We start from the raw sequence: 26281 nt of genomic DNA, 5'->3' as shown, positions 1-26281 counted from the left end.
GAGCCATTTCTAAATTTTGTTTAAAATTGTGACATTGAAGAAGCGTTCGCATTGTGAGGCGATGATGCAACTGACACGTACTGTATTTATGTTGTGAGGAATGTGTCACCAACTTCAATGTGTGCCAGTATATTTATCTGTTTTGCTGTATTTTATTTAGATATCCTTTTTTAATACAAATTTCTTTACTGTAAAATTTTGTCTGAAATTATTTGAAATTTAGTTTTAATTTATTCTTAGTACTTTCAGTGTGAAGCACGTCTCGTATGATTTTTCTTTATCAACTTTGTTTTATTTTCTATTTTCTGTTAGTGTTTTAAAATCCTACCACTTTATTGGGGGGTGTAGAATGATACCTTTTACACATAACCTGTTAAATGTAAAAATCAATAAAACGTGTTTACAAAAAAAAATTGAGTATGCTGTGATCAGGTTTATCTATAAAATGCTTCCATGTGTGGTGTGAATCATAATGATGCATGTTCACAATGACACTAGGGCCTTTTTTGTCCCATTAAAATGTGCTCATCCATACATATATATAAATATGTACCTATAATAAACATCTAAAATAACTTCTATAAAAATTGCCTGCCTTTGCATTAGCCAATCACTTCAAGAATTCAGATCATAATTACTGACCAATTCAATGTGAAACTTATATAATAAAAGGTGCATCTCAATCAATTAGAATATCGTGGGAAAAGTCCATTTCTTTCAGTAGTTCAATTCAAAAAGTGAAACTCATTATATAGATTCAGTACTCGAGTTAAATATTTCTAGCATGTTTTTCTTTTACTTGTGATGATTATGGCTTATAGTTAATGAAAAGCCAAAATTCAGGGTCACACAAATTGGAATATTATACAAGACCAATTAAAAAAAGATTTTTTATACAGAATTGTAATTGAGGGATTTCACTTCTATCAAAAGGTATTAAATAACAGCTTCTCAAATCTTTACCCAAAGTCGAGCGGAACAAAAGGAGAACTTAAGTACACATTGAAATATCACCAAAAATAAATAGTGATACAATTTTAGTACATGTTGCCAGCTTGTTCAGTGAATTAGTCAAAAAAATTATGTTTTATCTTAAAATTTTACCAACATCTTTGTTGGGCTCTTGTTGCATCAGCAAAATGTGTATCATCACCTTCTCAAACATTGTGCAGATAAACTATTATTTGTTCACCATATTTTATAGTTTTAAATAGAGACTCAAAACTTCATAGTCAACATTTAGCTTCTTGCAAAGAAAAAAGGGCCTCATTCATTAACCGTTCTTGAGCAAAAATTTGTTCATCAAATCCTCTTTAGCAGCTTTTAAGAAGATTCTGACATCCACCCAAGTTGTCTTATCTGGGATTTGTTCGTAGCTAAGAAAAAAACACTCAAGAGCGCTCTGACGCACATCTGAGTGCTGACATGTCAGAGTGAAACTGTTGGATATACTGTTTTCCTTTATTTTTTTTTATTTTACCAGGTAAAAAAGTTTGAGAACAAGCTCTCATTTATAAACCTGACCTGGCCAAGAGGCGCCAACAGGAACACATACACATGTAAACTACAGTCACAAATAGACATATAAACATAACACAGAACAAAAGTGAACAAGTAAAAAGCAATGTGCATGAGGTGTAAGAAAAGTACTTGAGTATATATAAGAATGCATGTAAGTAAAGTCCGAAGTGATCAGCAGGAGCAACAGTCGACTACAATCTGTTACTTCATATAGCACCTTTATATAATTGAGACTTTTTTTAAGTACATGATTTAATCCACGTTTGTTGGTGAAACACAAACAAGCTGATTTGTTTTTTTATTTTATTTTGTAGCTTCAGTAGTGAATATAAACAAATACATTTGCTGATAGAACGCCTTCGTCAGAAACGCTGAGCTGCAACCAGAAAAGGACGCACAGCAGGTTAAGTGAAATAAAAAGGAAGTCAAGCCAAATCTGAAGGAACATCATCATTCATAATTATTTAAACTTTAGCCTATATTATAATGTCATCTTGTGCATAAATTAGTTCATTTCATGTTTCATGTTTGTAGCCCTTACGGCCTTAAACTAATTCTGATATTTTTTAAATCACTTCCTGATTGCTTATGACATATCCATAATTATAATCCATAATTTGACATTTTGTAGTTTGAACAAAATATTGCATGATTAAAGTAAAAGCTGACTTCATCTAAATCATGTATTTATAAACAGCTATAAATGTCACTAAATACAACAGTTTCACTCTGACATGTCAGCACTCAGATGTGCGTAAGTGTTGTGATGTGCTCGAGTGTTCTCGGATTTTGTTCTTAGCTAAGAACAAATCCCAGATAAGAAAACTTTGGTAAATGTCATAATCTTCTTAAAAACTTTGTATGTGGGTTTTAAGAACAAATTTTTTCTTAAGAAAGGTTGGTGAGTGAGAACCACTGAGACTTATTTTAAACAAAAAAAAGGGATTCATGTTATTTGTGCTGATCCATCAGAAATTAGTTAAAATTATGAAACGATCATGATAATAATGGCATATGGAACTTCCAAATAGCTCAGAAAACGTGATCTACTGTTCAATATGTAGTTATAAATATATAATAGATGCAGAGGAAGTAGTTATTTGATTTCTTTTGCACTTGGGTGGGCCTATGATTTTTGTACCAGCGCAAGGGACGCAGCAGGAGCTGTGCTTTTCTTTTCTTTTGTTTGCCCTCAAAAATAAATCATAAGGGATGCAGAACTTTTACATAGACAAGGGACTTTTTTTGCCTGCATACGCCACATCCCCATGTTTCATCAATGGCCCTTTGATGATGTTTGGTTAAAGTTTGAGTTTAAAGTTTGAGTTTAAGAATTTAATTATTTATTTATTTATTATTATTTATAGAGTTTATGGACAAATGGTCACTACAATTGACAAACAAGTTATTTTCTGCATTTGAAACCCCTGAAGAATTGCAAAAGAAGAATCAATACAGCTTATGGAACATGAGTTTGAGTTAATCTATGAAAAAAATTAACATTTCTGGAAAAAAATTACAGTTAATTATTTTCTTGATTTTTTTTTCTTGAAATATTTCAACTTAGTGCACATACCTTTATACAAATCTGTAATCTTGAGCATTCTCTGGGCCATCGTGTTTTTTATGAGGCAAAAAATAGTAGAAGTTGAATTTCCTTCCAGTTTTTAAGTAGTAGTGGCAGTTTCAAGCTGTGCCCAGCCATCCGATCACCAGACCTGAAGCAAAGAAAACATATCATTTCAGATGCAGAAGGCAACTCAAACAATACAGTTTAAGACAATACAAAACAACTAATATACAAAAGCTTATCTACAATAGTCAAAGAAGCATAACTTTTTTTCTTCCATAAAATGAATACCTTGATTAAACTGATTTTATAGCTGACTTTCTGATTACACAATAGCACCACAAAGTAAGGCTTACCCTCAAACTTGTCTAGTACTTTAAGTACTTTCTCAATAAACAGTGAACTTTTCCCAGGGAAGAATTAAGTTGTTTTTTTTTTAAACAAAGTTTATTTAGGAATTTTTCAATACAATAATAATAATGTACAGTGATGACATATACTGATTAATAGAATCCCCCACCACCCCCACCCATGGTAACATTAAGAGGGAATACAACTTAATATCAAAACATTACAATGGAATGAAATGAAATAAAAACAAATGAATAAATAATAATAATAAAATAAATAATATGAAATACAATACATAAATTGAAATAAATACCAAAGTTAAGAAAGTGAAATGTTATGTGTTAAAACAGTACACTATTATCTAGGGCATACACAAGCACTGAAACACACAAAAGAAGAATTAAGAATTTTAACCAAAATGTTTGTTTTCAATATAACATACAGAAACGTAACAGTCTGCCTGTGTTATTTCTTTCTGTCCATCATTTTAATTGTAAATTCTAAAGGGAGTCTAAATGTTTCTTGAAACCTTACAGGGCGTTGGCCATAGACAACAAACCAACAAAGTTACTGAAATTTCAAGGACAGCCTTTTTTCACCTACACAATATTGCAAAAAATCTGATACAGCCCGTCTCAAAATGATGCAGAAAACGAGTCCATGAATTTGTTACTTCCAGGTTGAATTACTGCTATTCCCTTTTATCAGGCTGCCCTAATAAGTCTCTAAAGACTCTTCAGCTAGTTCAAAACGCTGCAGCTCGAGTACTGACTAGAACCAGGAAGAGAGAGCACATCTCTCCCGTGTTAGCTTCTCTACACTGACTCCTTCTTCTGACCTACAAAGCTCTTAAATGTCAGACACCTTCATATCTTAAAGAGCTCATAGTGCCCTGTTACCCCTCTAGAACACTACGCTCCCAACATGCAGGCCTGCTCATCGTACCTAAAGTCTCTAAAAGTAGTATGGGAGGTAGAACCTTCAGTTATCAGGCCCCCTCTCCTTTGGAATCATCTACCAGTCAGGGTCCGGGAGGCAGACACCCTCTCTACTTTTAACAGTAGGCTTCAAACTTGAACTCTTCCTGTCCCATTAAAGTTACTAACCATAGACCTTTCTGGAGTCCCTGAGCTCCCTTGTCTCATAGGTTCCTCTGGATCTCTGCTGCTGTGGACGTGCCAGACTCCAGCTGCTACAACTACTACTATCCGTCTCCCCACTATCATCTCTCTCTCTCTTCATCTCCCTCTATCCCTCTCTCCAACACGGTCTCAGCAGATGTGTGTCTAACATGAGTCTGGTCCTGCTGGAGGTTTCTGCCTGTTAAAGGAAGTTTGTCCTTGCCACTGTAACTTGCTAAATGCTGCAAAGTGCTCTGCTCATGGTGGATTAAGATGAGATCAGACTGAGTCCTGTCTGTATGTAACGATTAGAGACTTTGGTGGTATGATTATTGTCAGAGAAATAATAACGGTTTCAAAATGATCCTGATTGTTATGCCTTCAATTTGCCATCATTTTTGAGGGTCCTTCCACAGAGCATTTGGAGTACCAAACACATTATTGTGATCTGACATATTCTTCTTTTTTTTTTTTTTTTAAGTTATGCTTTTGGGCTTTTTTCCTTTATTGATAGGACAGCTGAAGAGAGACAGGAAATATGGGGAATAGAGAGTGGGGGAGGACATGCGGCAAATCGTCGACCGGCCGGGAGTCGAGCCGGCGATCTCTGCGATGAGGACTGTAGCCTCTGTATGTGGAGCACTTAGACTGCTAGGGGCGCCCCAGATCTGAAATATTCTTATGCAAAAATTTGTCATGAAACTGTCTAAAGGGGAAATTATGTCATCTGAAGGATTAATGTTTGGTACTTCCTGGATGATTGTCAAAATTCATATTGTAGAAGATCTAAAGTGTCACAAGTCACATGTTAGTCCAATGCTTATAAAGACAAAAGGAAGTGTGATGTTCAGCTAAACTCTAATCTGGCTGTTATGAGCTCTCACCTCCATGTCTCTCTGCCTCTGTCAATATTTGGGCAATAACACATTTACTTAATTTAGAAGTTTTTATTATTGTTTCACTCTGATGGTGCAGAAGAGAGAGAAAACAAGATACGCAGGCAGACAGAGACAGCTGTCTCGTTTGAACGATCACAGGTTGAAAGTGCATTCAGAGATCAGCGTGTTAGGTTTTAATTATTATTATTATATTATTATTATATTCCTGTAGGGAATAAACAGAATGCACCCAGCGGAATGTTTATTTTAAATTGTTTTCGTCTTGGGCAGTTTTGGCAGAGCCTATTCCAGCTGCACTGGACTGCTATTGATACAACACTGCCACCACATCAATGTAATGCTGTTGCAGTTAAAAAAGGAAACCAGTGTCCTTCATGAAAACACCATCCGACTCCAGGACTTCATCATATTAGATCCTGTCCATCAATATGATGAAAGAGTGGAGCAGGTGAGAGAAACTTTAGGTTAGTGATCTCTACAAAGTTAAACCCTGAGCGGTGGTGATGATAGCAGCAGGGTTCAAAGTTGAGACATTAGTTTCTTTTTAAAGGTGTGTGAACCGCAGAGAAGAAGGAGAGCTGAATGAGGACAGGTTCATGTTCAATCCAACAGGTAGAGAAGAATCCATCACCATGAAACAATCACTGACAAGGAATCACTGAGACTATTTTTAAAAACTGTAAACATAAATCATTTAAGATCAATAAAATTATCTTTTAAATCAATGTTTTAACACCATGTTTGTATTTTAAGTTGTCCACCCTGTTGGGATTATATTTCCCATAGGTTCCCATTTCCTCTCCTGACATCTGTTATAACGTCCTGTAAATTTCTTTCTGCCTGAATGCTCGTCACAGACTTCTCAGAGTATCAGCTCATTGTAGAAAGTTAACAGTAAAACCTGACATGACCCCTGCAGTCAGACCAAAACACACTTTTTTCATGTCTTTCATGAAAGCCTTATATTTTCAATTCAACATGTTGAGACTGCTCACTTCATTGTCAGACACATATTACCTGCTACAGCTTGAAACTGTTCTCATAGTAAACATGAACTGTTATAACAACATGGATCCATTTTTTAATAACACCGAGTTACAGTGGGAATAAACTGAATTTATAAACACAGCAATAAGATCATGTTCAGAGATTTTTCTATAAATCTAAATAATCCAAAAACATCCTGCAGTTTTTATCAAGCTCCACTTATCCATCAGTAAAACAAGACCTACCATTACTTTCATGATTGGGTTATTATTCTGTACTTTAGGTCGAGTTGACTCACCTGGTGAATTTCTTGCTGAGACACGATCAGTAGTAAAAGTGAGATTAAAAACAGACAGCTCCAGGATGAGTTAAAAAAAAGGAAACACAGTCTCCCAGCAGCCGCATGAAGTCTGACAAAAACATAGATTTATAAAGCTTCACATGTTGGAGTGTCACTGTGGGGGTTAAAGATGATCCACTCTGACTTTGTGACTTTGACTCTGTGGTTTAACAGGTTCTATCAAATGTAAGGGTGGAACATTTCCTCATATTTCAAACCAAAGATAAAATACTTCTACAAGCTTTAGAATTTGAATGATCTTCTGGCTGAACCTGACCTCACAAACTAGAAAACAAACTCTATTTTCCTCGATGTGAATCATGTTGATATCATGTCAGCTAGGGATTAGACTCATTAAAAGATCATTAGAAATAGTTTATGATTTATCTTGAGTCTCTGACATGTAACACTGCTGCTCATTTACACATTATTCAACATATGAGATCAGATCTTTTGTCTTTCTCCTCTCCTGGCATCTGAAATGGTGTCCTGTAAATTCCTTTTTGCCTAAATGAGCGTCAAGACTTCTCAGATAAAGATAAGATTAATACCTTTGCTTTGAGGAATCAAGACTCTCTAGTTCCTTGTACTGTCAGCAAAGAATAACACTGTTTTGACTGAGGTTACATAAAGTGAATTTATCCCTGCAGCCACATTCATACTGTAACAAAGGCTCTCATTAAAACCAAGATGGCTGACAACATTTAAGACATTTATTCTGCATGATAAAAATCAGTTTTAAAATATGTTGATTTTGCAGTGATGGCTGAAAAACACTCAAATGAGTCAGCTTTGATATAATGAGTCACTCACACATTAACTACTATTGTAAGAAAAATGAAGATTATTTTTCATCAAAACTTATAATGACCTAAATCTTAGTAACAACTTGTTATAGGTTAAACCTCTCCCTTAGACATGTTGTTTCTATGAAGGATTTATTGAAGTTTCTTTTCCATCCAGCAGATTATGAATCTGATTTCAAAGCCAAGTTTTCCTACATGAGTATATAAAGATGGTTTTATTTGAGTCCTTGTGTTTGGGGTGTTTTATTGCAGAGCAGATGCTTACATAAATATTTTAATGGGTGAAGTACGTTGCAGGACTGGATGTTCAATCCCTGAGGTTTCTGTTCTAATACTGAGTTGTGAGGGATTGTTCTTAGAGAAGACAGTGAGGCGACTTACCTGACAGACCACCTGCTTTGGAGAAGGAACATTTCCTGTACTCACCTGTTTGGAGAATTGAGATTAACTGTAGTACTTACCTCTTGGTAGTCTGGAGTCTTTCCCTGTAAAGAAAGAGTCTTACCAGCCTGGTCATGCCAAGACTCCATGATGTACCTGCATGTGGCTGGTCCATGAGACGACCATAGGGTGATGTTGCTACCTTTGCAGTCAAATATATGTCCTGTCAATCACAGTTTCAGGGACTGAAGTCTCAGTCTCAGCTGTGGGGCTGGAGGTGTTTCTGGTTGATCCCTGTAAAATATAGCATCATACAAATCAAACTTTAAAAGTGTTCACTTCTTTCTGTCTCACATGTTAAGAAAACTATTCAGACCAAACAAGATGTTGTTTCAGCTGGAGCACACTGCAGACTGTTTGAGCAGTAACCAATGATAACAGGAAACCAGCAGAGGGCAGCAGATACACAGACACAGACACAGATTCAATCTCCCCTTTCAATCAGAGCTTCAAATCTGCATGTTTTCATCACCTCATGTAACAAGGTGACAGTTCATAAAGTTTGTATGACAGCGAGAGGAACTTGAATGATCTTCTGTCTGACCCTGACCTCACAAACTAAATCACAAAGTCTCATTCCCTCGATGTGAATCATGTTGATATCATGTCAGCCAGGGATTAGACTCATTAAAAGATTATTAGAATTAGTTTCTGATCGTAAATGTAATGTAACACTGAATGTAACACTGTCGCTCATTTACACATTATTCAACATATAAGATCAGATCTTTGTCTTTCTCCTCTCCTGACACCTGAAATGGTGTCCTGTAAATTCCTTTCTGCCTAAATGAGAGTCAAAAGACTTCTCATGAAAGAGTGACAGAAAACTAAATACAACTTTCAGAATCAGACATAAACACGCATTTTTATTCATGGATATCACATGATCTTACTTTAACCCCATGATTCACCTGCATGTGGTTGGTCTATGAGATGAGTTGTCTTGTCTGCAGTTTTCAGGACTTAGACTGAACTTTCAGTCTCAGCTGTGGGACTGCAGGTGTTTCTTTGAGGTGTCAGTCAGGACACAGGTGTGAAGTATTCCTTTAAGAAATAATATCAGGAGGCTTGAAGGTTAGCTGCATTAAACACATGAAGTACAGTGGAGCTTTATAGATCAGTCATTTATAGGTATATCCAAACAAAGTGCAAACATTTACAAACTTTAATTCTATGCATTAAAAAAGGAAGAGCAATAACAAGTAAGCATTGAAGAACATGATATACCGGTGGTAGCCTTAACCTATGATCATCACCTAAAAGTACTAAAAACATCAACAATGAGAAGAGGAATGGGAGACAGAAGTAAGGTGTACATTTACACTGAGGTGAGAAGCAGTAATCAGACTGAATCTCACAAGTTTCAATTCCATTCAACAGAGAATAAGCCTTTTCAAATAGACACAGCGCCCTCTGGTGGCAGCACAGTCACTGAATGTTAGAGCACAGCAAACATCAACATTTCATCAGCTACACTGACACAACCCCTACGCTTGCAGTGATAACGTCTCAGAAATGGATTATACAAAAGCTTTGCAAAGAAAAAGAGCTGCTAAACACTTCCTGAAGAGCACTGCTGTACCCAACAATCAGACAAACAATGACCTAGCTCTGCATGAAAGAATGAATCAAACACCTCACCACACAAGCTGTCCCTCTCCTTACCTCGGGCTGACTCCCTCTGCAAAAGTTAGTCATCTGAGCACTCTGGGTCACAAAAGTTTCCTCTGGTCTCCAAAGTAGGGATGTTCTGAGGCCACGAGTTTAGACGTGTGAACGGAAATTTAAATTCTGACTGACTGACTAGTTTAAAGGAAGCAAACACTCAGAAACCAGTCAAAGTTGATATAACACCACGAAACAAGATATCACAGAGTCTGTGGGGAAATGATGTCAAACTGGTTAGCTGAGTGTAGCTAACGTTAGCAGAGCTAGCACCACCAGTTTTCAGTCCTCCTTGAAAGTTAACATCCACGTACCTGTGCCGGTCACTCGTTGCTCTGGTGGAGTGGTTATCTGTCAGTTTAACAGCCTACATACAACTTTATCTCCATTTTCTACATCAAAATACAACCAAACCATGCCGCCTCACAAGATGCCATCAGTGCTTGTTTACACTCAGGTAGTGGAGCATGTGGAGCATATTGGCAGTAGGTGTTAACCTGAGCTACAGCCTCAGCTAGGAGTGGATGGTGAGCTACAGCTAAGACAAAACATAGGACCGACATCTGGAGCCTACAATAATACAAATATTAATAATCCGTCTAACCCAATAGTAATTCTGTTATTGATCATCAAGGGTGACGACCAGGGTTGCTAGGCATAAAGCTCTACTGGGGCACAGGCCCCCTACTATTTCCCCTTCCTCACACACACACACACACACACACACACACACACACACACACACACACACACTTTTTATGGCAGGTGTTTTCTCGTGCCCTCTAAAGAGATCCAGAGCTTTTTTCCAGTTAGTGAAACCAGTGCTCACAAATGTGTCATGTTTCATGTGTTTACCAAACATCCTACATGAGAAACAAAAAGCTGCATCTCTATTTACAGAATATCATAACCAGGGAAAGCTTTCAAACCATTGTGAATTTAATGATGTTTTTTTTAACCCAAAGCAGTGCTGGGGATAGTGGGACTTCACTTGTTTAGGAATTAATGAATGTATGGGAAACACTGCGGTGGATGCAACACATTAACAACTGCGCCTAAAGTCTTTTCCTTTACTTCCGATGGCCAGTCCGCCCCTGATACTGGGGCACAGCTCATTTATACTGAGGCACGTGCCCCAGTAAAGGGGGTCTGGCGACGCCCCTGGTGACGACGTTTAATCTACAACATGAGCACAACCCTTCTCCAAAGTGACCTGTTCTGTTTCAGTCTCAGTTTGATATCTCTGTATCTCTTGTCTTCCTTTTACCTGCTTACCTGAACAATCAGTTCACAACAGTCTCCATGGATTTGCTTCAAAGTGTTCGTATAAAATCTAGACCAGTTTTATGTTTCAAGCATTAAGCTGGTTACACTTTCATCTAGGGTTGCATAATTCTGAGAATTTTCAAAGTTGGAAACTTTCCATGGGAATAAACGGGAATAAACCAGGAATTTACTAAATTGAAGGTTGGCTCTTAACCCTCCTGTTATGTTGCGGGTCAAATTGACCCTTTTGAAAGTCTATTTTAGGCAGTATATGCCTTGCAAACCAGCTAAATGCAGCATAACAATCTGGGCAGCATGTGACAGAAGAGGAGTCGTGTTCATTTATCAACATCACTTCATAAAGAAAAAGAAATTCAACATTTAAAATAAAATAAACAAAAATCTGTGTCATGTAAAACTATTGTATTTATATTTAGGTCTTTCCAATGTACATAAAAAAAAGTTTTAACATGAATTTGAATGAAAAACGAGTTATCCTCTTTGAACCATGACCTGTGAGAATTAAAGAACACCAATGGACCAAATCTGGATTTAAATGGTTAGTAATGGAGTTAAATATTAGATTTTAAAAAATGTGTAATGGGATTTATTGGGGTTCTGACACTTTTGGGTAATTGAATATGCCCCGGGTCAAATTGACCCAGGAACATTATTGCTGTTCCAGAGAAACAAACATAACAGGAGGGTTAATAGGGAACTTAAATATAGTTGGGGAAAATATATTTTAGTATAATCCTGACTAAAACAACCAGATTTCATGAAGTACAGTTGAATATCTCTGCTATTCCTCCATCACATGCACACAGCACACTGCTTACTGCAGGGCTATAGAGACCACGCCCCCTACAGGCACTGTGCATTCCTCCATCACATGAAGCACAGAGGATTTCTAGAATCCTGTAGAGGCTTCAGAAGCTTGAGGGAAGATGCTTCTTTATTTGCAGGTTGAATGGGACTTTTTTCTGGAGGAGAGCAGCTCTTTTCATTTAACATTTTGAATGGGACTTTGTTGGGATTGCATTTTTGTTAACTTTTGAATGGGTTGGGTCGGGGGGGGATGAGAAATATTTCACTCAACATTCATGTTTTTGTTCTTCAATGAAAGAATTATTGTTCAATAAAATATTTAACACTTGATAAAGTTCTACTTTCAAATAAATCTGATTTAATTGTATTATTTTGGATGGATGTCTGCTTATAACAAAACTAATATTTATGCTTGGATATGATACCTTTCCAATGTTCCTTTCTAGGCTAATTTTGACTATACTATGGATATTTGTGTCTATATTCAACATTGTATCCCTGATTATTATGACTGTATATCCATGAAAAATCAATAAATATATTCCCATGGAAGGTTTCCAATTTGGAATACTTCCAAAATTCCCCAGCTTAACTTCCCATGGAAATGTTCCACCCCTTTGCAACCCTACTTTCATCTCACAGACTTTTTAACTCTGTTTGAAATGAATCCCTTGTGAGTTGTTGTATAGTTTAATGCTCACCAAGTATACATGTTTCTATTCTCCTACAATGTCTTCCAAAATAAGATGATGTGCCTCTTAGATTCTAGCTTCATCTACCTGGAATGAAAGAGCTCAATAAGCTATAGAGAAGTGAAATCAACCTCTCTCCTGCTGTTGAAACAAATCGTTGTAATCTACTTAAACAGATAGAAATGGATCTACTTTATTTATCTGCTGGTATTTACCTCTTGCTGAGCTGATGTCACTTTGATGAACACTTCTTTATCCTGTTTCTAATGTAGTAAAAAGCTGTTGACATCACCTCAGTGGTTTGGTCCACATCACAATCTTTGAGTCTCTGGTGCCATCTTGTGGAGCCCGTGCAGACGTGACTCAGCAACCCCCAATTTAGTATCCGGTCTCCTGTAATCTGTCCTGGTGGATTTTCTCCATCTGTCAAATCAAAAAGAACACAAACACGTTCAGTTGTGTGCATGGTGGTTCTAAGTGTGATGATGAAGCTTTCAAAGGTTGACATTAGCTCTTGTAAAAGCTTCACAGCCCATATGGTGATCATGTAGAAAGTGATGTAGAGTCATTTCCAGAGGTGTGTAGTAACGAGTTACATTTACTCCGTTACATGGACTTGAGTAGTTTTTCAAAAAATTGTTCTTCTGAGAGTATTTGTTTTGCAGAGTACTTTTTACTCCTACTCAAGTACATTTATGTTAAAAATATCTACTTTTACTGTGTTACATTGGGCTGTCCAGTCTCTACTTTTACCCTTCCTTTATTTCTTCATTTTATATTTTATTTTATACTCAGCTGATCTCTCATGCAGCTCCTTCTGATCCAGAGCTCTAAATAACCTCCACACTGAACGGAGGAGTAGCTCCGTCCCCTCCATGACCAGCTGAGGAGAGAGGCTGCATAATACCTGAGTCCCCTTTGGAGGAACATGTTTACCCTGTACCCAACATCCAGACTCTCTCAGAACTTCTAAATGACAAGAAGGAGCAACAGTCACATTATGAGCTGCTTACTCTGTTCTAAAAGGTGGAAATCTGGAGCTTCAACATAGAACAATTAAATCAAAGAGCATGTCATGGCATGTCAACTTCTAAGAGATAATGATAAAAGCAGCTCCTTCTGAAGCTCAACAGTCACCTCAGAGAGATTCTTCAGGACTGAGTTCAGGCCTTTTTAAACACTTCCAGGTTGTTTTAGTATTTTCAAGTTATGTTTTTAAGTAAGATGTACTGAAAATAAGGTAAAAGGTTAAAAAAGAAAGCTTGGAAGGCATAGATATCTGTTTGATTGTAATGTTGGAGTATTGATGTTCTGGAGTTGTGATCACATCTCAGACACAGTTTGAAGTTTCAGCTTGTTTTAAAAAATGAAAGTGGGTACATTAGTTTGAGCACAGTGCAGCTCCTCTTTCTTTAATGTTTGAAAGTAAACCATGCCTAACACCATTCATTTTGGCCTTTTCCTATCTATGTCACTTTATTAAAGGCAGTGTGCTCTTCACATTGTTATTAGCGTTTACAATACAATACAATTTGATATATGACACTACTCACAAGTTACTCACTACTTGAGTAGTTGTTGTTTTTTAGGTCCTTATTTACTCTTACTCAAGTACTTATTTCTACGAGTACTGTTACTTCTACTTGAGTAACATCATTGTAAAGTAACTTTTACTTGAGGACTGTTTCGGTTGACTCTACCCACCTCTGGTCATTTCTCAAGCAGCAGATCACAGATTGTTTGACGTCACGGACCTAGCTTGATTGTTTCCATGACTCACGTCGCTTCAGTCTCTGCCGTCCAAAGTAGTTAACTTACCAAGTCAAAGTTAGTTTAAACTTGATTTTCTGTTTCTTTCTGAAGTTCTCATTAAAAATCACTTTAAAAGCCATCTTCTGTTGTTGAACGGCAGACTAACGAGGCCGTTAGCATTCTGCTAATCAACGGTCGGCAGGTTTCAAACGGACCGGTCCATGGAGCGGGTCAGCTTCAGCCCGTTAGCCTCCAAAGCAACGTAGGGAGGGGGGGTTAGAAAGACATCCATTATAAAAACGGCCTTCTGACAGTTTACAGCTTGTTTTTAACTCTTTATCTTATTAAAGGTAAAACCATTACAACATCATCAAAACAATACCAACTCTGTGAGGCAGGTGGAGTGGCACCGACCGTCCTTACCCCCCCTCTCCTCTTCAGATGGATCCGTCCATGAAGGGTCAGAGGTCAAGGGTGAAATAATAAAGTGATATCAGAACAGAGTGAGCAGAGATGAATGAAAACACAATTAAACTGGATCATAAAGGACCAGAGGAAAGGGACTGCAAACGGACTACAGAGAGGTGATAGTTGTTCTTTTAGTGTTTGTTCTGTCAATCCTGGAAAGATATTAAACAACTCAATTCTGTTACACATTCAACTTGTACACTGTGATATATTACACAGTACTGTATAGCTGTGATTTAACATTAACTAAGACAAATACAAATTATAGTAATACTTGTATTAAACAGGGAGTTGTTACATGAAACTACTCTGGGGTCAAATTAACATCAAAATTATGCAATTCTAACCTTGTTGGAATTTAAATCAAAGCACCAGTCACTATAATAATTTACATTTATCATTTAATTAAAAATGAGTGGATAGAAATTATCAAATTGTAGTGGAATAAACTTTTTACTTCATGTTAATTTTGGTCTGACAGTAAAGAAGAACATTTGTTGGGAACTCCAGATAAAATAATGAATAATCCAGAACCCATGTGGTCCGTGCTTTAACCTTCAGAAACATGTTGACGCCTCATAGCTACCTTGAAAATGTTCAAACAGTTGAAAAATGATCTGAAGTCCCTGTATAAAACCTGAACACATACTTGTGAATCAGAAACAAACATTTGTTGTAGTGCGTCAGAGAACATGGCCTGATCACACTTACTGATGATGTCAGCAAGAGATGGAAAAACAGCCTGATAGTGATAAATGAGACGTATAGTGACTTATAATTTCCTCTCTCTCTTTCTGGTATTTTAAAGCCTCCCTTGTGTTCTGGTTCCTCCATCTTCAACACAACCTGTGGCATAATCCCAATCTGGACCAGGAAACCCACCATCCAGATAGACTTCAGATAGACCTGTACTGCTCTGGAGCTCCCTCTGCTGGGCTCAGCCATGCACACACGAGCAGTCAAGATCAATTTAAGATCATCAGTGAGCTCTGTTCAGTTTTATCAATGTGTTACATATTTAATATTAAAATCAGTCCACACTGAGCTACAAGGAAATATTTTATTCATGTTTTTGTGATTCTTGACAGAGAAACCATGGATCAAACAAAGAGCATACAACTGAAGATCCCTCTGAATTATGTCTCAAGTAAATGGAATCAGTTTGAAATCATTCATTGTTACTTATCATGAAAAACATTAAATATAAAACATCATGTAGCCTCGTCTGAAGAACTCTTTAAATCATATTCATGATTTTATAACTATTTACTTTGATTTTTATGATGCAGATGTTGCAGACATCAATAATAATAATAATAATAATAATAATAATAATAATAATAATAATAATAATAATAATAACTGATATTTCTTGAGGAAAAGGTGCGTTTTGACAGCTTTTTTAAAACTGTAGAGGGTTGGGGCGCTGCAGATGTCATGAGGCAGAGAGTTCCACAGAGTAGGGGCTGCCACACTAAAGGTTCTGTCTCCAGGTCCGAAGCCCGTAGGTTCCGGGATGGAGTGTGTTGGTGGAGGAGGTCAGCAAGGTATTGGGGGGGTGAGGGCATGCAGGGATGTGTAAGTGAGGAGGAGGAGTTTATAGGAGATGCAGTACTTTACAGGGAGGAAGTGGAGGCGCATAAGAGTGGGGGTGATGTGCTGCCAGGGCTTGGTGTGCGTGAGAACCCGGACAGCTGAGTTCTGCACGGATTGGAGCCTGTCCGGGGCATTGCTTGGTACCCCGAACAGGACTCCATTGCAGTAATCCAGCCAGGAGGTTATGATTGCATGGATGAGGAGATGTTTTTGAGGCGGTAGAAAGCAGACTTGGTGACAGATTTGATGTGTGACTGGAAGGAGAGGGTGGAGTCAAGAATGACACCCAGGTTGCGGACTTCAGGAGATGGGGAGATGGAACAGCCATCCACATAGAGGAGGAGATCTCCAACCGTCCTGAGCAGTGGCTTGGGGGCCACAACCATGAGTAGTTAAGTTGTCATCTAGGTTTTTATGGTGATAGAAAGAGAAATCCTGTCTATGACTGCTTTGTCAGAATGACTCCTACATAAATGACACCTTATAGAATCATACACAATGATGAGTCCTCTTCAGCCATGAGCTCCTTCAACAGAGCAGTTATTTCTCTTTCATGAGAGTCTAGGAGTTTCTCCCTTCCCTCCTCAGTTTCCTTCTTCATTTGTTTCTCATGTTTTTCCAGTAAGTTGTTGATTTTTTGCAAATTTTGTTTCTTCTTGGTGACACATTTCACAGTGTTATAGAGTGCAGCTCGATGTTTCTTCAATTCTTCACTGTGTTTCCCTTTGAACTCATTGAACTCTTCAGCTTTCTTTCTGGCTTCATCTTCATGCTTCTTTGTCAGATTCTCAATTTCTGTCTTATACTTCACTTCAGTGGCTTTCTTTTCTTTTCCCTCTCGTTCTTGTCTTTTCCAATCCTCTTCCTTTCTTTTATTTTCATAATTTTCTCTTTCCTGTTCAAACTCTTCTTGAAGTTTTCGGAGTCTTGTTTGTTCCTCCTGTCGTCTCTGTTCCTCTTCTTGATTTCGTTTTTCCCACCCCTCTTTTTGTTGTTTCTCCCAGCTCTCTCTTTCTTCTCTCATCTTTTCTCTGCTCTCCTCCAGCTGTCTGTTAATGTTTTCTTTTTCCTCTGATTCTGACTTTATCTTTTCCTCCAAAGCTTCAAGTTTCTGTTCCCACTTCAGTCGTTGAACTTCTTCCTGTTCTTTTCTCTTCCTGTCTTCTTCTTCTCTCATTTCCTTTTCTTTCCTTCTGTCCTCTTGTTCCTTCTGAATGATTTCCTCCTTTGCTTTTAGTTCTTTTTCTTTCTGTTTTCTCTCCTTTTTAATTTCTTCTCTATGTTTATTCTTTAGCCTCTCTTCTTCCTGTCTTCTCTGATCCTCTTCTTTTCTTTTCTTTTCATAATTTTCTCTTTCCTGTTCAAACTCTTCTTCAAGTTTTTTGAGTCTTGTTTGTTCCTCCTGTCGTCTCTGTTCCTCTTCTTCATTTCGTTTTTTCCACCACTCATTTTGTTGTTTCTCTAAGCTCTCTCTTTCTTCTCTCATCTTTTCTCTGCTCTCCTCCAGCTTTCTGTTAATGTTTTCTTTTTCCTCTGATTCTAACTTTATCTTTCTCTCCAAAGCTTCAAGTTTTTGTTTCCACTCCTGTTTTTGAAGTTCTTCCTGTTCTTTTCTCTTCCTGTCTTCTTCTTCTCTCATTTCCTTTTCTTTCCTTCTGTCCTCTTGTTCCTTCTGAATGATTTCCTCCTTTTCTTTTAGTTCTTTTTCTTTCTGTTTTCTCTCTTTTTCAATTTTTTCTTTATGTTTATTCTTTAGCTTCTCTTCTTCCTGTCTTTTCTGATCCTCTTCCTTTCTTTTCTTTTCATAATTTTCTCTTTCCTGTTCAAACTCTTCTTGAAGTTTTCTGAGTCTTGTTTGTTCCTCCTGTCGTCTCTGTTCCTCTTCTTTATTTCGTTTTTCCCACCCCTCTTTTTGTTGTTTCTCCCAGCTCTCTCTTTTTTCTCTCATCTTTTCTCTGCTCTCCTCCAGCTTTCTGTAAATATTTTCTTTTTCCTCTGATTCTGACTTTATCTTTTTCTCTAAAGCTTCAAGTTTCTGTTCCCACTTCAGTCTTTGAAGTTCTTCCTGTTCTTTTCTCTTCCTGTCTTCTTCTTCTCTCATTTCCTTTTCTTTCCTTCTGTCCTCTTGTTCCTTCTGAATGATTTCCTCCTTTTCTTTTAGTTCTTTTTCTTTCTGTTTTCTCTCCTTTTTAATTTCTTCCCTATGTTTATTCTTTAGCTTATCCTCTTCTTCATTTCGTTTTTCCCACCCCTCTTTTTGTTGTTTCTCCCAGCTCTCTCTTTCTTCTCTCATCTTTTCTCTGCTCTCCTCCAGCTTTCTGTCAATAGTTTCTTTTTCATCTGATTCTAACTTTCTCTTTCTCTCCAAAGCTTTAAGTTTCTGGTCCCACTCCTGTTTTTGAAGTTCTTCCTGTTCTTTTCTCTTCCTGTCTTCTTCTTCTCTCATTTGTTTTTCTTTCCTTCTGTCCTCTTGTTCCTTCTTTATGATTTCCTCCTTTTCTTTTAGTTCTTTTTCTTTCTGTTTTCTCTCCTTTTTAATTTCTTCTCTATGTTTATTCTTTAGCTTCTCTTCTTCTTCCTGTCTTCTCTGATCCTCTTCTTTTCTTTTCTTTTCATAATTTTCTCTTTCCTGTTCAAACTCTTCTTGAAGTTTTCTGAGTCTTGTTCTTTCCTCCTGTCGTCTCTGTTCCTCTTCTTGATTTCGTTTTTCCCACCACTCCTTTTGTTGTTTGTCCTGACTCTCTCTTTCTTCTCTCATCTTTTCTCTGCTCTCCTCCAGCTTTCTGTAAATATTTTCTTTTTCCTCTGACTCTAACTTTATCTTTTTCTCCAAAGCTGTAACTTTATTTTTCCACTCCAGTCGTTGAACTTCTTCCTGTTCTTTTCTCTTCCTGTCTTCTTCTTCTCTCATCTCCTTTTCTTTCTGTCTGTCCTCTTGTTCCTTTTGTATGATTTCCTCCTTTTCTTGTAGTTCTTTTTCTCTCTTTTCTCTCTCTTTCTTCATGTCTTCTTCTTGTTTTTTCATTCTTTCCTCCATTTCTTTCATTTCTTCTTCATGTTTTCTTTGAAGTTCCTCCCTCTCTCTCTTCATCTCCTCTTCTTTCTCTTTTAAGAGTCTCTCCATTTCTTTCTTTATTGCAGCTTCAGCTTCTTGCAGCATCTCATTGGTGTAGCAGCTTCCTCCATTTGTCTTCACCATTGTGTCGATCTTTGCCATCAGCTCACTGACCTGAGTTCTGTTTTGTTCATCATTGTTATTGAACACGTGGTATCTTCCTCCACAGTCAGAGATCAGTTTCATGAAGGAATCATCACATCCCTCTTTAGTATATTCTTCTATGGACATGTTGTCATGCTGCAGTTTATCTCCTCCAGTTAAAAGAATGATGGTGAACTTCTCAGCATCCTTCCCAAAGCCTTCTTTGATCAGTTTTAATGTCTCCTTCTCCTCAGGTGTGAATCTTCCGATTTGTATCACCAACAGGAAGACATGTGGACCTGGAGCCAGAAGACTGATGCATTTTATCATCTCTTCATGAACCTCTTCATGAGACAGAGTCGTGTCAAACAGACCAGGAGTGTCGACCACAGTGACAGGACGACTGTTCACTTCACCTTCTCCTTTCTGACAGTCTTTGGTGACTGATGTTTGTCTGAATTCAGCTTCAAACTCGTTTCTTCCTAGAATGGTGTTTCCTGAAGAACTCTTCCCAGAGCCGGTCCTTCCGATCAGCACAATCCTGAGACCCTCTGAGCTCTGCTTCTCATCATCACCTGTGAAATAAGAGGGCCAAGGCTTAGTTTTAATGGAGGCACAACAGCGAAAGCTGTGATGCATTGTCTTAAACAGGCTGTTTATAAAAAAAAAACAATGACGCATATTTAAAAAAGTAAAATTTTGTTGTACTTACTAGTAACCGGCTCTTCAAGCTTAGCATGTAGTCTGCTGATGTTTTCCATTTGGGCATGTGCATACATTTCTGTTGTGTAGCTACTTGGTTTGTCTTCATTTTTTTGCAAATTGTTCACCATTTCCAACAGCTCTGGGATCTGCTGCTGGTCCTTGATGTTGAGAACAAAAGATCTTCCTCCACAGCTCTGAACAAACTCCTGGACATCTTTGGTCTTTCTGATGAAGTTAACAACAGCTGGAGCTGTAGGATCTGACTCTACAGTGAACAGGATCATGGTGAAGGCATTGACTCGAGAGCTGAAGGTGTCCTGGATCATCTTTAACTCTCCCTTGTCTTCATCAGTGAGAAGACCCACAGGTAGGACCAGGATGAAGGCATGGACACCTTCAGGATCACAGAGGGAGACACACCTGAGTGATTCCTTCATCACTGTCTCCAGAGGTTTTCCACACAGAGCAGGAAGCTCCACCAGGGAAACCCAACGTCCACACACCTCTCCCTGATGTTTAACACACTCTGATGAGCTGGAGGCTGAATGAAGACCTGTCTGACCTAAAATGGCCTTTGCTGCTGAAGTCTTCCCTGCTCCTCTCCTCCCACACAGGACCAGGTTTAAAGCTGGTTTCATGTGTTCAGACTTCAGAGTGATCAACTCTTCAGTGAGGGTGAGGAAGTCTCCTTTGTTCTCACACACAAGGCTCTCAATCTGTGTCATTAATGAGTGGATGTCGTTGTCAGTCATCCTGTAGTGTCTGTCTCCACAGTCTTTAAGTAGACGTCTATAAGAGTCGTCTGTTTGACCGTCCTCATGTGTGCTGATGATCACTGAGTGTTTAAAAGCATCTTGACCAAACAGACTGAGGATGAACTTCAGTGTTTGTCTGTTCTCTTCAGTGAAATCAGAAGGTTTCACTAACAGCAGCAGAACATTTGGTCCTGGAGGACAAAGACTCACAGCGTTCCTCATCTCTCCTCTGAGCTTCTCCACAGACAGACTGAAAACATCTGGAGTTTTTACTACTTTTAGAGGCTTTCCTCTCCACTCTGCAGTCTCCACCTTTTGTTTGACTGCAAATGGTTTTGGTAAAGAGTGTTTCCAGGGTTGTTCTTTTTGAGTGATGAAGTCACTAAGCTTTGTTTTCATGTCATCCTTTTTACCCAGCATCAGAATTCTGACTGTAACATAACAAACAAACAAACAAACAAACAAACAAACAAACAAACAAACAAACAAACAAGAGAAAAACAGAGAAAGATTCAGGATTACCTCTGCAACACTGTTCACTGATTATCTCACTGTCTTTACACTAACTGCATGTTTCATTTCTACATTTGTATATCTTTGACTTTAGCTTGATTTATTTCTCATGTCCTGTGTTTTCTGAAGTTGTCTTTGCGTTGTGGATCTGCTATTTGTAGGGAGCCTGAGAACAGAGTTTCAGTGTCAGTGTCTTACATTTAACTAGTGTAGGACCCTTTACCAACAGCGGGATCATTGAAACAGCGTTAAAGCCAGATGTATACCTAGACTGTTTTTCACCCATTGACCTTCCAGAACTGGTTTCAACAGTTTCTTCAGCTAAACCATCAACCTGTCTTTTAGACCCAATCCCAACTAAGCTGCTAAAAGAAGTAATTCCACTAGTTAGCAGTTCCTTACTAAGTATGATTAATATGTCTTTACTGACAGGCTATGTACCTCAATCATTTAAAGAAGCTGTAATTAAACCTCTCCTTAAAAAGCCCACTCTTGATTCAGGCTCCTTATCTAACTATAGACCGATATCTAACCTCCCCTTTATCTCTAAAATCCTGGAGAAAGTGGTGTCACTTTAGCTCTGGGACTTTCTTAAGAGCAACAGTTTGTTTGAGGACTTTCAGTCGGGGTTTAGAGCCCACCATAGCACAGAGACTGTTAAAAGTAACCAATGATCTACTAATGGCCTCAGACAGTGGTCTTCTTTCTGTACTTGTTTTATTAGATCTTAGAGCTGCATTCGATACGATTGACCATCAAATCCTGTTACAGAGATTAGAGCAACTAATTGTCATTACAGGGACTGCTTTAGCTTGGTTTAAATCGTACCTAACAGATCGATCTCAATTTGTTCACGTTAATGAAAAGTCCTCAGTGCAGACCAGGGTTAGTCAGGGAGTTCCACAAGGATCAGTGCTAGGACCAATTCTTTTCACCTTATATATGCTTCCTCTAGGTAACATCATGAGGAAGCACTCTATTAATTTTCATTGTTATGCTGATGACACTCAGCTCTATCTATCAGTGAAGCCAGAAGAAACCAATCAGTTATCTAAATTAGTAGCTTGTCTTAAAGACATAAAGACATGGATGACCAGAAATGTCTTACTGCTAAACTCAGGAAAAACTGAAGTGATTGTTATTGGCCCCAAACACCTCAGAGAGACTTTTTCTAATAATATAAGTACCTTAGACGGCATTAGTCTGGCATCCAGCACCTCTGCTAGGAATCTAGGAGTCCTATTTGATCAAGATTTATCCTTCAACTCTCAAATTCAGCAAATCTCAAGGTCAGCCTATTTTCACTTGCGCAATATTTCTAAAATTAGACACTTCCTATCTCAGAGCAACGCAGAAAAACTAGTCCATGCATTTGTTACCTCCAGGTTAGATTACTGTAACTCCCTCTTATCAGGCTGCCCCAATAAGTCTCTAAAGACTCTTCAGCTAGTTCAAAACGCTGCAGCTCGAGTATTGACTAGAACTAGGAAGAGGGAGCACATCTCTCCAGTGTTAGCTTCTCTACACTGGCTCCCAATAAAATGTAGAATAGAATTTAAAATCCTTCTTCTGACCTACAAAGCCCTTAAAAATCAGGCACCCTCGTATCTTAAAGAGCTCATAGTGCCCTATTACCCCTCTAGAACTCTACACTCCCAACATGCAGGCTTGCTAGTTGTACCTAAAATCTCTAAAAGTAGTATGGGAGGTAGAACCTTCAATTATCAGGCCCCTCCCCTTTGGAATCATCTACCAGTCAGGGTCCGGGAGGCAGACACCCTCTCTACTTTTAAGAGTAGGCTTCAAACTTTCCTTTTTGATAAAGCTTATAGTTAGAGCTGGATCAGGCTTGGACCAGCTTTTGTCATGCTGCTATAGGCCTAGACTGCCGGGGGAACTGGCACACTGGGATCCTAGCTCACCCCCTTCCCCCCATCACTTACTTTAACTCTGCCTGTCCCATTAAAGTTACTAACCATAGACCTTTCTGGAGTCCCTGAGCTCCCTTGTCTCGTAGATTCCTCTGAGCTGCCGTAGACGTCCTCCTGCTGCGGACGATCTGGACTCCAGCTGATACGGACGTGCTGGACTCCAGCGGCAACAGCTTCTACGACTCGTCTCATCACTATCACCTCTCTCTCTTACTCCCCTCTATCTGTCTTTCCAGACCCAACTCAGTCGAGGCATGATGGCTGTCTAACATGAGTCTGGTCCTGCTGGAGGTTTCTGCCTGTTAAAAGGAAATTTTTCCTCACCACTGTAACTAGCTAAATACTGCGATGTGCAATGCTCATGATGGATTAAGGTGGGGTCAGACTGAGTCTTACCCTGTCTTGAAGTTGGGTCTCTGTTCATAATTTGACATAGAGTGGTCTAGACCTGCTCTGTTTGTAAAAGCGTCTTGAGATAACGTTTGTTGTGATTTGGCGCTTTACAAATAAAGATTGATTGATTGATTGACTTTAAATAACGTGTATGACGGCTGAAGAACTTTAACAAACTTCTGACTGAACCTCAGAAACTAGATAACAAACTCAGTTACTCAGTCATGCTGATGTTCTGTCAGCCAGCTCTCTTTAACTTGTATCATGTTTACAGGTTTGCTGTTTTTTAACCAGAAGGACACTCAGTGATAATAACATGTTCATGTTTGATAGTTTACTTACTCTCTCCTGGAGGAGGAGGTCTCACCCTGTCATCACTGGCACACAGATCTGTAAAGAGATGACACATAAACTTTCAGCCTCGTGTTTTAATGTCATCAATAATGATTTGTGTGAGAATCGTTTTAACACTTGAAACATCTCGTTCTTACCAGCAGAAGTAACAGCATGTAGGAGGCCAGGCTTTGTTTTCTCTTGTTGTGTGGTTTGTGTTTCATCAGTGGGATCCATGAACACATCACAGCTGACATGCTCTCCATCGTGCTCCTTCACAATTTGACCCAAACGTGTCAACAGCTCTGGAAGTTCAAGGTTCATCTGCTCCACATATCTGTACCTACACTCTCTGATCATGTCTTTGAGGGGAGAATACTGAGTATATTTGGAGCCCTGCTCTCTGGGTGATGATATCAGTATCAATGAATGATCAAATGATCGATCACTGAAGAGTTTAAGGACACTGCAGAGTCTCAGTTTGTGTTCCTCCCTGAAGTCTTCAGGTTGTAGAACCAGCAGGAACACATGAGGTCCAGGATCAGAGAGTCTCACACAGTCTGTCACATGTTCTGTCAGTCTGTCTTCAGAGATGTGGGGACTCAGCAGATCTGGAGTGTTGATGAGAACTATGTCTTTCTCCTTTATCTGTCTTCTGACCTTCAAACAGTCGTCTGGTTCTTCCTCAGTGTTGAACTCAGTCTCTCTGAGTATAAAGTTCCCCACTGAACTCCTCTCAGACCAGCTGTTCCCCAGCAGAACCACCCTCAGCTCAGACACTGTGAAAAACAAGGATTGAAAAAAGAGTAACGACTGTTTACTGTTTTTATTTATGGATCCACTGGTTTTTAATTCTCAGAGTATGATCATCTATTTAAAATGTTTCTCACATTAACTATAAACACAGGTATTCTAATAAACCTGGATAGAAGTTTGACTCACTCTGAGGTGGTAACCGTTCCATGCTGCGACTGCTCCTCAGAGGAAATGGATCATCTGTGTCTGGAAGGACACAGATTAATGTTATCAGCGGTGAACATAGACTTTCATTACAGTTATTAGTAAAGATATGAACATACATCAGACACCTCTGTATTTAGAATGATAAATGTAGAGCTGAAAACGTCAGCTCATGATTAAACTGTTTCATTGACATTAGGTGTTCCAGGACTGTTTCCTGTTTCTGTCCTGTTGTAACATCTGAGTAAGAAGCTCCTCTGTTGTCTGTATAATATGGAAACAGAGAGAGGAGTGTTACCTGTTAAAGTCTGACTGGACTCACCTGCTGCTGCAGTCGCCATGACGTCACTCTGCTGTAAACATCAGAGACTGATTCAACTGGAAAAGAACAGCAGGGTTTGAGAATGAGAGAAAAAGATGAGTGTGGAGGTCAGTTTGGTTACTGAGGATAACAAACCTTACATGAGTGTATTTTTTGGTGTTTATGTTGGTTCAAATGTTACCTCATGTCTGTTTAAGTGTTATTCTCATGTATCCTGTACTATGATTAAATGAATGGCATGGCAAAATCATAGGATTTTTTAGGGGGCAGAATCATGATCACTGTTTTGTTACCTTTTATTCTATTACTTTATTGACCAGAATAAACATGTTTCTCTATTTAAAAAAGTAATTAAAGAAAAAAGATCAGAACATTTAATCCAAAGTACCTCTTTATATAAATTTCAATCTGTGTCCAATTTTGCCAACTCATACAAAGTACAAACGAACATCAAACAAGAATGCTGACATGAATAAGACTCCAGGTAGACTCAGTCTCAGATTTTGTTGATTAGTTCAAAAATGAACATTAGTTTAAACAACACTCAGGTAAAGTGCTCATAACATCAGGCTAATCAAGCTAGCGTTCACTTCACTTTGTTTCTGAGGCAGCGCTCAGTTTGTAAATTAATCTCAATAATAACTTCATGCATGAATTTCACTGTCTTGTAAGTTTTAAAGCAGCATCATTCACATGATAATGTTTTCTTCTACAGGGTTGGTACATGAGTAATGGGTTGTGCTGGTTCCAGTGTAAAAACTGCAGAAAAACACTAAAAAGTACTATTCTATTATTTTATTCTAACTGATGAAGACCTTTCTGAAGCAGACATTGGGAGATGAAGAGTAGCATTTTCAAGTTTAACAT

General features: G+C 38.4%; 2 protein-coding genes and 1 long non-coding RNA gene across 12 annotated transcripts in view; 1 reads left to right on the top strand and 2 right to left on the bottom strand.

Annotated features, from left to right (window-relative positions):
- Positions 1–26281, bottom strand: part of LOC117819070 — a 134343-nt gene that overhangs the window by 67611 nt on the left and 40451 nt on the right. For 3 of the 7 annotated variants that reach the window (XR_004632433.1, XR_004632435.1, XR_004632434.1), the window contains exons 1-2: positions 14192–14613; positions 12780–12910 (exon numbers count right to left, since the gene is read on the bottom strand). The exons of 1 other annotated variant lie outside the window; for it this stretch is intronic. Coding sequence is in view for 1 of the 6 variants with exons in the window: in XM_034692278.1 (XP_034548169.1) it covers positions 3098–3137 (40 nt within the window). In the remaining 5 variants the exon portion in view is untranslated. Of the gene's footprint in view, positions 1–3097; positions 3340–12456; positions 12575–12702; positions 12911–14191; positions 14614–26281 lie in introns of those variants that run through there. 3 more of the 7 variants (XR_004632430.1, XR_004632432.1, XM_034692278.1) reach the window with 3 other exon arrangements.
- On the top strand, positions 14183–15945 carry LOC117819082. Of its 4 annotated transcripts, none has more exons than XR_004632445.1 (4): positions 14183–14314; positions 14400–14823; positions 15516–15689; positions 15796–15945. It is a non-coding gene; the product is annotated as an uncharacterized LOC117819082 (long non-coding RNA). The 4 variants fall into 4 exon arrangements; XR_004632443.1 differs by having other exon boundaries at positions 14206–14501; positions 14590–14823; positions 15796–15939; XR_004632442.1 differs by having other exon boundaries at positions 14211–14823; positions 15796–15936.
- On the bottom strand, positions 16486–25706 carry LOC117819493 (GTPase IMAP family member 8-like). The gene is made up of 7 exons (XM_034692884.1): positions 25415–25706; positions 25075–25134; positions 24291–24911; positions 24142–24189; positions 20215–21393; positions 18858–20077; positions 16486–16671 (listed from the first exon to the last, which is right to left on the bottom strand). The coding sequence occupies exons 1-7, from the start codon at positions 25431–25433 to the stop codon at positions 16486–16488; spliced, it is 3333 nt and encodes a 1110-aa protein (XP_034548775.1). The 5' UTR covers positions 25434–25706.

This window comes from Notolabrus celidotus, chromosome 9 (assembly GCF_009762535.1).
Source record: "Notolabrus celidotus isolate fNotCel1 chromosome 9, fNotCel1.pri, whole genome shotgun sequence".
NCBI lineage: Eukaryota > Metazoa > Chordata > Actinopteri > Labriformes > Labridae > Notolabrus > Notolabrus celidotus.
This window is presented reverse-complemented; position numbering and strand designations above follow the sequence as displayed.

Coding starts and splice junctions, on each gene's coding strand:
- LOC117819493 (XM_034692884.1), bottom strand. Junction 24,912..25,074: donor GGAACGGTTACCACCTCAGA/GTGAGTCAAACT, acceptor TGTTTTTCACAG/TGTCTGAGCTGAGGGTGGTT. Junction 24,190..24,290: donor ACATGCTGTTACTTCTGCTG/GTAAGAACGAGA, acceptor ATCTCTTTACAG/ATCTGTGTGCCAGTGATGAC.